At 36.8% G+C, this 16,085-nt stretch overlaps 2 protein-coding genes across 27 annotated transcripts in view; one reads left to right on the forward strand and one right to left on the reverse strand.

The window, feature by feature from the left end:
* Positions 1 to 425: 425 nt before the first annotated feature.
* Positions 426 to 11,618, forward strand: RLIG1 (RNA 5'-phosphate and 3'-OH ligase 1). Of its 2 annotated transcripts, NM_001199794.1 has the most exon segments (7): positions 451 to 677; positions 1,719 to 1,836; positions 4,816 to 4,911; positions 5,541 to 5,657; positions 7,126 to 7,323; positions 8,312 to 8,481; positions 9,798 to 10,020. In NM_001199794.1, coding segments are annotated over 7 exon segments (978 nt in total). In that variant the 5' UTR covers positions 451 to 587; the 3' UTR covers positions 9,987 to 10,020.
* The window catches only part of CEP290 (centrosomal protein 290), a 92,246-nt gene continuing 86,314 nt past the window's right edge, over positions 10,154 to 16,085 (reverse strand). For 18 of the 25 annotated variants that reach the window (XM_060413999.1, XM_060413997.1, XM_042246580.2 and 15 more), the window contains 4 exons: positions 15,690 to 15,763; positions 15,033 to 15,127; positions 11,855 to 11,934; positions 10,154 to 10,956 (listed from right to left, as the gene is read on the reverse strand). In XM_060413999.1, the coding sequence (XP_060269982.1) occupies positions 10,726 to 10,956; positions 11,855 to 11,934; positions 15,033 to 15,127; positions 15,690 to 15,763 (480 nt within the window). In that variant the 3' untranslated portion in view covers positions 10,154 to 10,725. Of the gene's footprint in view, positions 15,764 to 16,085 lie in introns of all 25 variants that reach the window. The other 7 variants (XM_060414003.1, XM_060414002.1, XM_060414004.1 and 4 more) reach the window with 3 other exon arrangements.

Genomic DNA, 16,085 nt, shown 5'->3' on the forward strand with positions numbered 1-16,085 from the left:
CCCCAGGTATTTTAATTGTAGCGTTTTCTAACATTTTTTCCTGGGAAATTACTTTTCATTTCGTTCTGAGATGTCTCCGGATATTTCTAAGCTTTGACAGTGCTTTCCCCAGAAACACGTTAAGGAGAATACGCAAATCTGTTTCATCAAAATGATGTTAAATAGCCATCTGAAATAATTCATTACTTATCGCTTGATATCATTTAATTTTCAAAAATATCATCGGCTACTAATACACACACACCAGAAACGGATGAAACCAGAAACGGATCTTTGTATTTTCACGGTCATCAGAACCCTGAGGGACGCTCTCGAGAGCGCACACGAAGGTACCTCAGCTTGGGCACACGAAGTTACCTCGGGTTCCGCACTACAACTCCCAGAAGGCTCCGCGGCCAGGAGCCCGTTTCCGGGCGTGCGTCCCCGTCATACGCTCGGAACCGGGGAAATGGGGAGCGAGGCTACCTGGCCAGCTCGCGGCGTGTTGGCGACTTGAGTACACGGCTGACCCCTCTGAACGCTCTCCTGGTCAGGACCCGGCGCTGCTCGGAAGGGCCTTCTCTACTAGCACCGCTTGAGGACCCACCATGAGGCGCTTGGGGTCGGTGCAGCGGAAAATGCCGTGTGTGTTTGTGACGGAGGTGAAAGAGGAGCCTTCCACCAAAAGGGAGCATCAGGTACCGAGGAGCTCGGGGCCCGCTGGGCGGCCGCGGGTGGGCTCCTCCCCGCGGCGCAGGCTGCATTTGAACCCGCGAGCGCTTCCAGGCGCGGCAGAGCCGCCCTGCAGCCCGGGGGTCTCTCTGCAGGGTTCGCTCCGGCGGCTTAGGGTGCAGGTCTTCCTTCAGATGAAAGTGTCATAGACTGTAAAGACTGTAAAACGGTGGCATAGTCTTTCTCAGAAGTGAAAATAAATCACGAAGTTCGTTGGAACTTTTTTTTCCCCTCCATTCTTGATGCTCTTTTGGCTTCCTGAGAATAAGCAAATCATAAATTAAAAACGTAGTTTATTACTGATAAAACTGAAAGGGTGCCCTTTTTTTTCCTTAGTACTTAACATACTTAACATTATATTATGCATTTTATGACTGTTGTCTCCTTCCTTAAACGTTCCACCGAAGGCAGGTGCCATTTGACCTCTATCCTAGTGCTGAGGACAGTACTTACCCCTTAGGAGGCTTTTAGCAAATGATTATCAAGTAAATGAACACACGTAACACCTGAGCTAGGCATACAGCTCTGCATAGAATATGATTCCTGGTGTCAAGCTCATTATGGGGGATAAAGAAACATGTGAATACAGTTGGCCTGTGAACAATGCCAGGATTCGGGGTCCGATCCCCTGAAATCCGAGTGTAATTTGTGGTTGGTCCTCATATTCAAGTTTCCTCCGTAACAAGGCTTCTGCATTCAGGATTCAACCAACTGTGTGTAGTAGTGCAGTATTTACTATGGAAAAAAAATTTGCGTGTAAGTGGTCCCGTGCAGTTCAAACCCGTGTTGGTCAACTGTATTTAACAAATCTGGGTAGACAAACATATATTACTCTGATAGCATAGAGGAGGAGGAGGTGATTTGTAAGAACTTCACAGGAGAAATATTTTGAAGGATAAACTGGTGATCATACCTTGGAACTAGGGAAATTAACAACTTCCAGGTGAGAGCATGTAGAAGGCATAGAGGCTGTTTATCTTAAACCAGTTTTCTTTTTCTCTTTTAAGCCATTTAAAGTTTTGGCAACTGAAACTGTAAGTCACAAGGCATTAGATGCAGATATATACAATGCAATTCCAACAGAAAAAGTGGATGGAACATGTTGTTATGTTACTAACTACAAAGGTAAAATAAAACTGTGCTACAAATATTTATTTTTCTTAATCACCTAAACTGTATATATCTGAAGTGCTCTTCATAAACCCTTGGGAAAAAGTCACAATTGATATATTATACTTACTCTACCATTGTATCTTTCTCTTGGGGGAAGAAAGGAAGATAACTTAGTATTTAATTAATACTGATTAAGGGCCAGACAGTATGATAAATGCTTTATGTGTTATCTTTATCTATCTGCACAATAAGCCTCTCCTGTTTCGCTGAAACAGAAACCAAAGCTCAGAGAACATAATTTGTTCGAGACCATTTAATTAATGAAGGCTCAACTGGTAATAGGACCTAGGTTTATGTGACCCTAAAGCTTGTTCTTATTCTGCTGATCCCAGTGCTAATTCAGTTGTTTTATTACTGTTGTCAGTGTCTCTAATTTGTTTCATTTTAATGTACTTTAAAAGAGAAACTCAAATCGAAATTGTCAACTATGTTATGGAAAAAAATGCATTGAAAAGAGAGAAATAATCTCTGTGATTTCTTTTTTCTAGATATTGAAATCACTTCTCACTTCCAGCAAGAGAAATAAAAGTTAAATGCATATTGGATATGTTCTTCATAATAGGAAATCTCTTGTGAAGTGCATCTTTTTTCATTTTGTCGTGATGAAATTCACATACCGTTTACCATGTTGGTCCTTTTTAAGCGTACAGTTCAGTGCGGTGTGCACAGTTCTCATTGTTGCGCTGCTGTCACCACCACCCATCTCCAAAACTCTCTTCATCTTGCAAAACTGAGACTTTACACCTTTTAAATAACTCAGCCTCCCCCCTTGTTTCACACACTGCTTTGTTTCTAGGATTTTGACTAGGTAACTCATGAAAGTGGAGTCTTACAGTATTTGTCATTTGGTGACTGGCTTATTTCACTTAGCATATTGTCCTTAAGATTCATTTGTGTTGTGGTGCATGTCAGAATTGCCTTCCTTTATAAAAGGATGAACACCACACATTTGTGTATACCACATAATTGTGTGTGTATACCATTTATCCATCAGTGTGTACTAGGTGAACCGTGCTGTGAACATGGTACACAAATCTTAGAATCCCTCCTTTCGGTTTTTAGGGCATATATCCCAAAGTGGAATTGCTGGATCCTATAGTAATTCTTTTTCATTTTTTTGAGGCACTGTTATACTGTTTTCTGTAGCAAGTGCACTGTTGTATTCCTACCAGGAGTATAGAAGAGTTCCAGCTTTTCCATATCCTCACCAACACTTGTTATTTTCTATTTTTTTGATAGTAGCCATCTTAATGGATATACAGTACATTTTTTATGTTTATTTTTAAAAAGAACAAAAGGTTCATTCAACAGAAATGACAGTGTAATTTTAATATGGTTCTTCATATTATTTATTGGTATAGCTAATAAGTAATGTAGAATGCCTTACCCAAACTGTAATCAATAATTTTTCAAATAGCTGATTTATATATTTGAAGAGACAAAGTTTTCTTTAGGGTTTTATATTTATATTATGGGCTTCCCAGGCAGCACTAGTGGTAAAGAACCCTCCTATGTAGGAGACATAAGCAAAGTGGGTTCCATCCCTGGGTCAGGAAGATTTCCCTGGAGGAGGGCCAGGCAATCCACTCCAGTATTCTTGCCTGAAGAATCCCATGGACAGGGAAGCCTGGGAGGCTACAGTCCATAGGGTTACAAAGAGTGAGACACGACTAAAGCGACTTAGCACACAGGCACATATTTATACTAAGAAACTGAAGTATGCATCACATTGTGTAATTACTATCAATATAATGGTGGCAGTTAAAGAAAATTGGGTTGCTAAAGAAAACTTCGAGAACCCAGAGTGACAGTGCTTGTAAATCCACAGTTAATTACAGGTACAGGATAGGCAATACAGTAAGGGCATTAAAAGGATGTACATCACAACCAAAGACTCTTGTCACAGTGAAGGGTCTGATGTTGCTGCTGCTAAGTCATGTCAGTTGTGTCTGACTCTGCGACCCCATAGATGGCAGCCCACCAGACTCCTGTCCCTGGGATTCTCTAGGCAAGAACACTGGAGTGGGTTGCCATTTCCTTCTCCACGGCATGAAAGTGAAAAGTGAAAGTAAAGTCACTCAGTCGTGTCTGACTCTTTGCGAAATGGTGTCTGACTCTTCAAGACCCCATGGACCGTAGCCTCCCAGGCTCCTTTGTCCATGGGATTTCCCAGGCTAAAGTACTGGAGTGGGTTGCCATTGCCTTCTCTGAAGGGTCTGATGAGACCTGGTGAAAGCATCTATGGTCCTCCACTGATGCCTCCCCTACCTTCCTGACAAATCTAGGAAAGACAAACTTTTTAAAATTAGGGACCACCACTGATGTAGGCAGGGAACACCTCAGAAACAGGGAATCTGAAATGCAGTCTCAGCTGGGGACTTTTATATTTTGCTGGTCATGAAGGCATCTTCCTGCTAAGTAACCAGCAGCAGCCCCCCAGGAGGCTTACTGAGACCAAGTGCAACTCCTTAGTCTCACTGTTGTCAAGGGAAAATGCTAGTACTACCCTGGAACTTCTCAGACCCCTGACTGCAAACCATCACTATTCATCAGTGTTCCATGCCTTGACCCCAGGGGTCAGAGCCATGTAGAACAACTAGCTTCACTCCACGTTTTTGGAGGTTAACCCTCATAGCATAATTTAACATAGTTACATTTTAGAGAAGGTGTGAATATGATTTCTGGTTATGTTTCCGTTAGCAGAGAGAGCTTCCGTTTCTCACGATTACTAGTTTCTCATATGTCTGTGGGATGATGTCCTTACTGAAATGGTCAAATTTGTTTTGTTATCCTGCATATTTCTCTTTGTCTTTCGGGTTGTTTCCCTTAGAGGAAATGACCCTATGTTTATTGAAAAAGGTTATATTGAAATGTCTTTCGAGCTAAATTTTATTGTTTGCCTCTTAAACTTTTTTCTTTATTATTTTTTAGGTCAGCCATACCTCTGGGCTCGGCTAGATAGGAAACCTAACAAATTAGCTGAGAAAAGATTTAAAAATTTTCTACATTCAAAACAAAACTCGAAAGGTTTGTGGGTCCTGTTTTTTTTTTTTTTTTTAAAGCTATTCATGATTTAAGTTGAAATTTTTGTCTTATTTCTTGCTGTGGTGGTCTGTACATTATATCCTTCTTTACAGTTTAAGCACTTTGGGAAAAGAAAAAAATTACAAGTATCTTTTTATGTAAAAGCATATTCTTGAAAAAGATTTCAAAATATTTTCCTAACATTTCTGTGACTCTTCATTGTAGTTTATTAAAACATACAAGTTACTATGAATGACACATTTGGCTACTAATAGTTTTACATTAAGTTTCTCTAACTATAAGTAGATATATACAGGTATCATTATATATCCACTCATATATAATCTTTATTTATTTGTAGTCATAGTGCATTAAAAATTCACCATGAATATACATACTGTAACACTGGCTGCTTTATAGACTGTTAACCTACTGTTACAGATGGTGGGTTCAAAATTGGAAATTTGAAGTTAGTACCTTAACCCTGAGAATTGTGGTGGTGGTAATGAATGGAGACTAATTAATATGGTGCCTGATTTGATGGGGCTCATTAGTTGTTCCCACTTTGAATTTGTTCAGTGTTTTATATTGCTTAAAGTATCACCACACATAAGATTATTTAATTCTTTTAGAATTTTTTTGGAATGTTGAGGAGGACTTCAAACCTGTTCCAGAGTGCTGGATACCAGCGAAGGAAATAGAACAGTTAAATGGGAATCCGATGCCTGATGAAAATGGACACATTCCTGGTATTACTAGATCTCTTCTAAGAGAGTTTTGTGTTTACTAGTAAAAAGAATGAGATACATGCAATTGGAAATTAGAATATAATTTTAATATGGCGGTTCATGGTATTTATACCAAAGATGTTTCATATCAAGACTGTCCTTTCAGTTTTAGAATATTTTCTCAGATGGACAGTTTACTACCTATAGTCTATAAAAATTAATAAAGCATTGAGTTTGGGAATAGCCTTGAAGTATTGTCAGGATAGATGGTATGATCGATTATATCATATAAGCCTTTACTTTTTAGACTGAAGGTAACAATATGCATATGTTTTTAAGTACCTATAATGTGCGAAAGTATTCTTAGATTTTAGTGATATAAAAATGAATATCAGAACCCTTATCCTTGATGATCTTGTAGACAGTAGGAAAAAAAGCCTACCAATAATAGTATGATTTAAGAACTAGAAGGAAATAATGGACAAGGTACAGTTGGAGAAAAGAAGAATTATTCCTAGTTCAATCTTGGTGGTTAGTAGAGTCATCTAAGAAGAATGGACCTTTATCCTGAAGCTGAAGAACCAGGAAGTTAGTTGGCAAGGGAAGAGAGGTTAGCTTAGGCAAACTTCCACAAAGGGCAGAGGTCATGGCATCTTTTGGAAATTTTAAATAACACCTCAGTGTGGCTGGAATGTTTATAACTGGGGTTATAAAAGCAGAGGCTGGAGATGTGTAATGGGGTCACATCTTAAACAGCTTTGTATTCTGTCTGAAGAACTTTGTGAAGTTTCTCCTAAAGATGACTATTAAGCAGCAGTACAACAGAACTAAATATAAATTCCTGAGATAGAACTGTGATAAAAGTAGGGTAGGGAGTTGGAGATAGTAGACTAGTGAAGAGGTTATGACAGTGGTCTGGATGAGTAATGAATAACAAAGGTGTGATGGTCATAATAGTGTTTATGCCATAGTTTGGGGGGTGTTTTTTGGTGAGGAATTCTCCACAATAAAGAAGCCTAATCTGGCAACAGAAGTTAGGAAGGGAATAGCATTTGATAAATGTAGAATCAATACATTGTTCAATAAATACTGGAACAATACAATAAATTGCGGAACAGTTGCATCTGTCTGTTGTCCCTGAAACTGGAGAGGAGGCAGAGAGAAACTGAAAAAAGGTTTTAGTGCTGTGTCTTAGAATGGCACTCAGTTCTTATTGAAAATATGAATTTTCTTTTAAAAGAATTCTGGGTACTCTGTACTAAATAACCAAACAGGTTAATTCCTTCGCAGAATCAAGAGACCTTATGATTAGAAAAAGGATGATTTACAAAGTAGTAGAACTGTTAACATCTCCACTGATGTTGAATGATACCTTTATGTGACAGAACATCCAGAAAATTGGCGACAAAAATTAAAATTACCTTAGTCATAATCCAGAGAAAAACAATGCAAAAAAAACACAAACCTCACTTGTTTCTTTAAATGATAGGTTGGGTACCAGTGGAGAAAAACAACAAACAGTACTGCTGGCATTCGTCTGTAGTCAATTACGAGTTTGAGATCGCCCTGGTCCTGAGGCATCATCCTGATGATCCTGGCCTTTTGGAAATTAGTGCAGTGCCGCTCTCAGATCTTCTAGAACAAACACTGGAGCTCATAGGAACCAATATTAATGGAAATCCTTATGGTGAGTAAAGCCTTTTTCTTGTTTAGTTACAGTAGTCATTTATAAAGAAAACTTCCTAGGTTCAACTGAAAGAAATACACACTACAGGAGTGACTAATAAACTTGGAATTATTTTTCTTTAGATTCCCTTTTTAAGTGAAATCATATAGTGTTTGTCTGTTATTTCACTTAGCATAATATCCTTTAGGTTTACACATGTTGTTACTACTGACAGGATTTCATTCTTTTTTTATGCCTAATGTTCCATTTTCTGTATGTGTACCCTATATCTTTATCCATTCATGGTGAGGTAATTAGTTTAATTATAACAGCTAAGAGTAAAATAAATAAAAGAATTAGCAATGAATATCATAAGCAGCATCAGAATATATGCCATGATTTGCGTACAAGTCCTGAGGGCACTATGGAGTATTGTTGACAGGCAGATGAAGATAGACCCAAGGTCATTAAAGCTGTAATAACAAAATCCAATATAGTGATCAGAAGCAGATTGATTGGCAGGTGAAAAGAAGCTAAGACAGTGACTGTGCAAGTTACCAGATGCAGCGGGGCCATTTGGCAAACACTGAATGATTGTGGCCACTGGTGTAGAGCAGTGGTTGGTGGACTTTTCTGTAAAAGGCTGCATAGTAAATATTTAGTTTTTGGGGGCCATATCTCTGAAAGACCATAGACAGTACTTAAATGAATGGGTTGGCTGTGTTCCATTGAAACAATTTACAAAAACAGGCATTTGGCTGGATTTGGTCTGAAGGTTAAAGTTTGCCAACTCCTGGTATAGAGCACTTAAAGATAGAATTTAGACTTAGTGGGATAAAGTGCCAACTTGTGAGTAAAGACAGTTGTAATATATTTCTCTTCAAGGAATCAGACTTTTTGGTAAATTTATCCCTCAGTGTTTTAAGAGGGTTTTTTTACTTGGAGAGAGAAATTTTCTAATTCTTTTTGAAACTTCTGAATGGCTAATGGCAAATTTTTATGATTTTAGGGTTAGGAAGCAAAAAGCATCCATTACATCTTCTTATACCACATGGAGCATTTCAAATAAGAAATCTACCTACCTTGAAGCACAGTGATCTGTTGTCCTGGTTTGATGGCTGCAGAGAGGGTAAAATTGAAGGAATAGTATGGCATTGCAATGATGGTTGTTTAATCAAGGTAATGGCAGAAAATAATTTGTCAGGTTATGTCATTTTATGTTCCTGAAACAAAGTAGAAGTGGCACTGCAGTACTCTACAAATTGCAGTAATTCTGATACACAATAATGTCTTCATCAAATTGCAGCAATTCTGATATGCAATAATGTCTTCATCTCATGTGCCACCATCTTTATACGATAACATTGTTTCCCAGAATGCATTCTGCGGGGCTTTGGTTCTTCTAGATGTGCTTCAGAATTAAAGTGATGAAAATGTCTGGAAGACCCTGCATACTACATATTCCTTCTTGGAAATTCATGTTGAACATATGTGTTCTCTGAATCATCTGTACTATAATGACCTCATGTGAAAGCATTTCTCAAACTTGCTTGATTATAGAATTTGTTGAGAGAGTGCCAAGGTGACAGTTAATATGTACAGAATGAATTAGTTTATACTTTTTGCCCTTTCTGTGTCCTGGACTTGTCTATTTAATTTCATATAGGTTCACATTGTAATGTTCAAAACTGGAACTAATCCAGTTTGGACCAATCCAGACTCCAAATAATTAACTGAAGCCAAAAACTTAGAAATCATTTTTAACACCTCTGTCCATCACTTCATACATCTAATTATCAGTTCTGAAAGATTCTCATCTGTTGTATCTGTGTACTTCTCACCAACCAACTGGCTGCTAATTTTAATTTAAACCAAGATTCATGCTTGAATTATTTTATCACCATCTCAAGCATTATCTTTCAGTCTTATCCCTGTCCTGTCTTCACAAATGAATGAGAATATTGTTCACCTGCATAGTGACATTTAAGATTTTTCATGATCTAGCACCTGCTAAAATTTCTAGAACTCTCCACTTCCATCTCTCAAACATACACACATTGTGTATGTTCTTAACTAAATGTAACCAGAGCAAAAAGCACTATTCTATCACATATTATTCCCTTTGGTTAGAATGACTTCTACCCATATTTTTCAATTGGCTACCTTCTATATTTAGCAACAGACTCTATTACTCATTACCATTTTTATGGAGCCCCTGATTATGTTCCTGGAATGTTTCCAGGTGCTGAAAGTACAGAGTTAACAAAACAGTGTGTCTGCCTTCATGAAGCTTACATTCTAATGGGGAAGACAGACAATAAGCAAGTAAATATGTACTATGTCAGGAGGAAAACATCTATTAAAAAAAAAAAAAAGGGTTAGATGAAGTGGAGCCTTAAGTAACTCCCAGTGGCTGGGAAACAGTAGGCACTCAGAAGATGTGTAAGTGAGTAAAGATAATATAGGCTAAAGCTAACTTTTTTTTTTCTTTTCAGGTCCATCGCCACCATCTTGGTTTATGTTGGCCGATCCCAGACACTTATATGAATTCAAAACCAGTTATTATCAACATGAATCTGAACAAATATGAGTATGCCTTTGATGCTAAGTGTTTGTTTAATCATTTTTCAAAAATAGACAATCAGAAATTTGGTAGGCTCAAAGATATAATACTTAATGTATAAACTGGAAGTGCAATTAAAAACCAGCTTCATTGTTGTTCTGTTTCAGTGTTGAATACTCTGCCACGTTTATAAGGTAAAAATATCTCAGATTCAGTTTATTATTCAGTGTCTTAATATAGCAACATGTCTTTTAGCATTTGAAGCAATCAATTTTCCAGCTGCAAATATCTATTCAAATTTTTATTTAGAAACAGCAAATGAATGTTAACCTCTGGAATTAAAAATATAATAATAAGCTCTCCATCTTGTACAAAGGTTGGATTCAGTCCATTGTACATGGGTAGTTTAAAAGACAAACCAACAATTTTGGACCATTACTTTAACAATTAAATAGTTTAAACTGAATTTAAAATTGCTAGACATTTAACAAAACATATGGCTCAACTTAATAACATATATATAGACATAATTTCAGAATCTTAACACATATATGAATATGTAAGTATATATAAAATCCCAGTTTTAGATGTTTAAAAAACTTGGTACAACGTTATAAATGTATAAAAATTTACCACAGCTCATTGCCTATTTGATAGACATACTAACAGTCTTCAAAAATATACTTTCCTAATATGTTGAAATTTTTATATAATTTTATTTACTAAAAATTCCAATTTAAGTAAAGCTATGAGGTATTGGGAAGGAAATCATGTAGGTCAGACTTGCTTGATTTCCAGATGGAATGTTAACTTACAAAGTTAGTAAATAGTTAAATAAAACTATAGTTAGAGGTGGCCTTTTAGTATATGGGGAAATTAACAGGATTTTCCTCCTCATCTTCAAACTGTTCAGAAGCAGCAACAGGACTAGTTAATTCAACTCCAAATTGTTCAGAAAGTTTTTTTAACTTCTCCTCTAAGAGAATATTTTTTTTCACTTCTTCTTTGTAGTTATACTTCAGATCTTCTATTTCTTCAAAAAATGATGGATCAAAATTTTCCAGTTCTTTTTTCAGCTTTTTTATTTCCTCCTAATAAGAATATATTATCTTGTAAAGGTGTACACAGGAAAAAAATACATTCTTTAGGTCTGAACTAAAGAGAATGATTTACAAACATGAAAGCCAAAGAAACTTGAATAGTCAAATACAAGGCAGAAGTCAAATTATTCTCTAAGTTATGTCCTATTCTGGCACTATAATTTATCAACTATTAAATCAGAGGGGATTTAATCTTTCCCCAAAAGAGTATTATGATGTTCTCAGTGTGAGGCAGTCAAAAAACTTGGTTATTCACAACACTGAAGTTATTCTGGTTACAATTCTTTGGTTAGGCGTCATTTGTATTTTCTTTACAAGTATCTAATTTTAATGAATAGTGGTCACCTGTTATAAATATATTTATGATCACGGAAACTATGGCTTCTGCCTGGCTAAAAGTTAGCATCTAATAAAGAAACACTTTGAGCTTTAATGACCAGGTAGAATAGCCAGTGAGCACTAGTTAATTTTCATATTTATGTTCCTTTATTCTGTTTAGAGTCTTAAAGAGGTAAAGCATATCAAATATCTTTATGTGAACCATTTCTGAAAATAATTGAAAAAGACACTAATCCCAATGTGACCCAAAACTTAGGAAAATATGAAAATAATGAGCTATATTTGTGACAATAAAAAATAATTAACTCTCTAAAGAATCCCATTTGTTCTGTCTCAATTTTTTGGTAGTTCTCTACAGTATTTTTAATAAAGTCAGATGAATATAAAAACCTTAATATCAAGGTTTAAATGTAAGTATAAAATGTGATTCCAGGAATATTTAGGATACATAGTTAAAACTCAGAGATGGTGATCATGAAAACAGTTTTCAACAGCTGTTTTCACAAAACATTTATAATATATTTATAATTAGATATAATTAAATACTTACCTTCAAATGCTGCTTTTCCATGTCTGAGGTTCTGAGCTGTGTCTCTAGATCTTTGACCTTTTCCTTTAGTTGATCAGGATCTGCCCCCACAAAGTGAAAATTAGACTAAGCTTTTTCCCACTCTGAGTTCAAGATAATGGACTTATTTTAGAAGAGAAAGAAGAAACTTATGCAACTAGAGCCTGGAAAATGTGACCTTTTATAGCTGAAACAGTTGAGGCTGTGAATTCTGTATGCTAACCTCTATATCAATTCCATAGCAAAGAAAAGAGACATATGCTAGGTGTTAGAAGTATAGAGTCAGGTTAATTTTTTACATGGAAGAAATCATTATTTGCAGAGGTAAATTCTAGAACCAAAATTTTTTAGGTCTAAATGTACAATGATAGAATAAGTATATGATTAGGGAAGGGGCTATAGCCATAAGATGGTCAAGTGCTCCGGTTACCAGCAGCTCTGGCTGTTCCCTGTGCATCAGGATGTATTTACTGTGTAATTACTATGTGAAGAATGTGCTAGGCAGGATACGCAAAGATGAATACATCCTGACGTTTTGGTAGGAAAACATAGAAAGCAAAAGGGCATTAGTTTACTTTATTGATTTCCTCCAGAGTTAAACATATCTCTAATTTTATAGAGAATCGATCTGCAGTAGGAGTTTTTCTTTAATTAACCATCTTTGCTAGAAACATTTTCTTTAAACTGCATATAATGTGTCATATAGCCATCAAAAGGTAAACCTTTTTAAAATGCTAAAGTTTGAGAAAATAATGGTCAGCAAACACTTCCATTAATGGGACAGGAAGCATATTCTATTAAGGTGACCTTGGAATGCTCCTCTAATTTAAGTAGGAGACAAGTATTTTCCTCATACTTTTCAAAGCTTTCCTCACCTTTGCATAAAGTGCTCATGATTTTGTTTACAGAATTGATTCTTGATCACTGAAATGCTGTGCGAGTTGTCTTAATCAGTGGGACGCTATATATTACACACATTGGTAATGAAATAGTGCAGTAGATTATGTATGTGTGTGTGCTCAGTTGTGTCTGACTTTTTGTCACCCATGGACTGTAGCTCGCCAGGCTCCTCTGTCCATAGAATTTTGCAGGCAAGAAGACTGGAGTGGATTGCCATTTTCTACACCCCGGGACCTTCGCGACTCAGGGATCAAACCCACATCTCGTGTCTCCTGCGTTGGCAGGTGGATTCTTGACCACTGTGCCACCTGGGAAGCCCAGTTATGATGTATAAGCATTTTCCAAAAGTCAGCTTAATAAGCACTTAAACAGTGCTTTAAAATTTCCAAAACGGTTTGATTTTTGAGCCTTAACAATCTTTTACTGATATCCTCATTTTTAAATAGGAGATAAAGAATATGAGGGTTCAGAAATCCCCTCTTGGGATGCTGGAGTTTAGAGAGAACTTGCCAAATGTCAGCAGCATTAACAGCTCTTTAGTACTGTGTCTGGTGTAGTATACCAAACTGGCTGCTGTTGTCAGACGAGGTTTATGCATGTACGTCTAGTCACCAAAAGGTGATGCAGTATAGTGGTCAATAGCAGAGAATGGCAAGGAACTTTGGAGTTTCATAGCTTTAGGCTTCATCCTGCCTCGGCTGCTTCCTAGCTATTGTAGCCTTGGGGACAGGTTAACCTCTTTGAATGGAGGTAAAATGGAGACAGAAGTACTCAAAATTCAGGGTCATAAGAATTATAAAATGCTTGTAAAGAATTTAGCATAGTGTTTGATACAACTCATACGTGATAGTCTTGTTGCTATTTTGTATAAAAGCTACTTGATAGGATACTGAAAAGCTATGTGAAATAGTAAAAAACTGCTCAGATATAAGTTACTATAATCCTTTGGAACAGAATTTGGCATTTCCGTCAAGCTGTCTGGTACAATATGCATACAAACAATAGATTCTTCTTATTTGCAGTAGTTAAGTTCTATAACATGAAAAATCAATTAGTGAATTTTGAACCACTGTCCTTAGGGAAAATATACACACATATCTCACATAGATTTTATATCTGAAATCCTGGAAACAACTCATTCTAGAACAACTTGTTCTATTTTGTTTTACAAGAGAGAAAACAAGGTTCAGAAGTGTCAAGAGACCCCTGAGTCTGCCCCAATAACGTATCAGAACTGAGCTTTAAATCCAGTCCAGCTGGTCCCAGAACCAGCGGTTCCTGCCCTGCGCTGCACTCCCCAGTACTGCCTCCATCCTCTGGTCATCCCTGTATGACAGCTGAAACAAGCGCAGAGCGTCACCTTGTTGAATCTCATCTGGAAAACTGTGCATCCTAAAACTTAAATTTCTCACTGCTCTGTTTATGTCTGCAGAAGTACCACACAGAACGGATGTTAGACTACAAGTAAACTGTAGTAAGTGAACATGCAAATACAGAATCTGCAAATAATGAGGATCAACTGTTCACTGTATGTGTACCCATGTACATACATTACGTGTGTGTGTGTTAGTTGCTCAGTCATGTCCGACTCTGCAACCCCATGAACTGTAGCCCGCCAGGCTCTTCAGTCTATGGAATTCTCCAGAGAAGAATACTGGAGTGGGTTGCCGTTCCCTTCTCCAGGGGATCTTCCCAACCTAGGGACTGAACCAAGGTCTTCTGAATTTCAGGGGGATTCTTTACCTGTGAGCTACCAATTGCTTATTAATATATTACCTATGCACACTGGAAGAGTAAAATGATTAGTAACCACTTCTGAATGCAAACAGAGACTAGAAGGTTAGACTTTACTTGGTAAAAGGAAAAAAGAAAGGATATAGGCAATGTTTGCTTATATACATGTAGTTTTTAAATTAATAACAAGATGAAAATAACATTTAGAAGAATATGTTAAATGGCCTTCAAAGGGCCTATACTGAGAAACTGGAAGCAAGAGACTTAGTATTTATTACTTAGCATTATATGATGATAAATCTGTAACATCCAGAAGCGACACAAGGAGAAAGGTTTGAATACTTGCTACTCAGTATTACAAATAAAGGGCTCAATGGGAATACTGCTGTGTGGAGGAAAGAGCTCTAAAAACTTACATCAAGGATTTGATTTTTTAGGAAGACAGTTAAATCTGTAAACAAGGCATATCCTAATTAAAAAACTTGGGTTAGCTAACATGCTATGAGTATGTTAAAAAATACATTACCAGATATGGTACTTTCAGGTCCATTTTGGTCTTTATTGATTTCTATCCGATGGATTAATTCTTCTTTTTCTTTTTCCAGCTGACTGTTAGCTAATCTAGACACAATGATAATGTGTTAAAAAAAACAAAAGACACTGCACCACAAAATAAGTCTGAGCATTTCTTTAACTGTGTGAAACACAGTGCTTAGAACTTGCTAATATTTATAAAGGTAAATATTTGTCCATCTCCTTCAACTACTGCAGTGCTCCCATTCTCAAACAGAAATCACAGATTAAAAATCCACTTTTTTCTTAAAATTTTATGTCATTTTCAAGAGTAGTTTTGGAGGGAGGAGCCTCACAAGAGTGTGCTACACAGAGCCTTGGAAGTAAAGAATTTTTTTCTCATTCCATTAATACTTGCCTTTGGAAGCTAAGGTTTAATATATTCTATGCTATTAAGAAAGTTTAAATTACAGACGACACCTATATTAGGATCTGGTTTATCCTTTTTATACCATCTATTATATACAGAGTGACTGGCATTAGAAGGGTGAAAGAAGGCTGATAAACCAATTAGGCAGCAAGGGTGAAAAATCTTAACTCTAGATACAGCAAACCTGGTTGTATTAAAAAATGATTTTTGAAAATGTAGTCATACAAACAAATAATATACCTAAGAACTCGAAGCTCCCGTTGAAGGCCTTGCTCTGTCTCATCACCTTCAGGAACATGTTTGAGAATCTCAATCTTTGTGCACAATGAAAAGTTAGAAGACAAAGTTTGACATGGAAATATGGGGTTTTATAAAGATCCATAGTTTCAATAAAGTATAATTTTAGAATTTGAGCTTTCAAAAGTACATATGATTACACATCTATGGTGAATCTATCCACTATTCATTCAACAATTATTTACTCAAGAACTACTGACTGCATGCCAGGCACTGTCCTAGGCACACTGGATACAGCAGTGGAAAAAACAGGCAAAATCCCTTCCTGCATTTTCCTGTGGTTCTCTCAATGTCAGTGGGGGAAGACAGTGAGCATGTGATGTGATGTAATCGGTTTAC

This window comes from Ovis aries, chromosome 3 (assembly GCF_016772045.2).
Source record: "Ovis aries strain OAR_USU_Benz2616 breed Rambouillet chromosome 3, ARS-UI_Ramb_v3.0, whole genome shotgun sequence".
NCBI classification, from domain to species: Eukaryota; Metazoa; Chordata; class Mammalia; order Artiodactyla; family Bovidae; genus Ovis; species Ovis aries.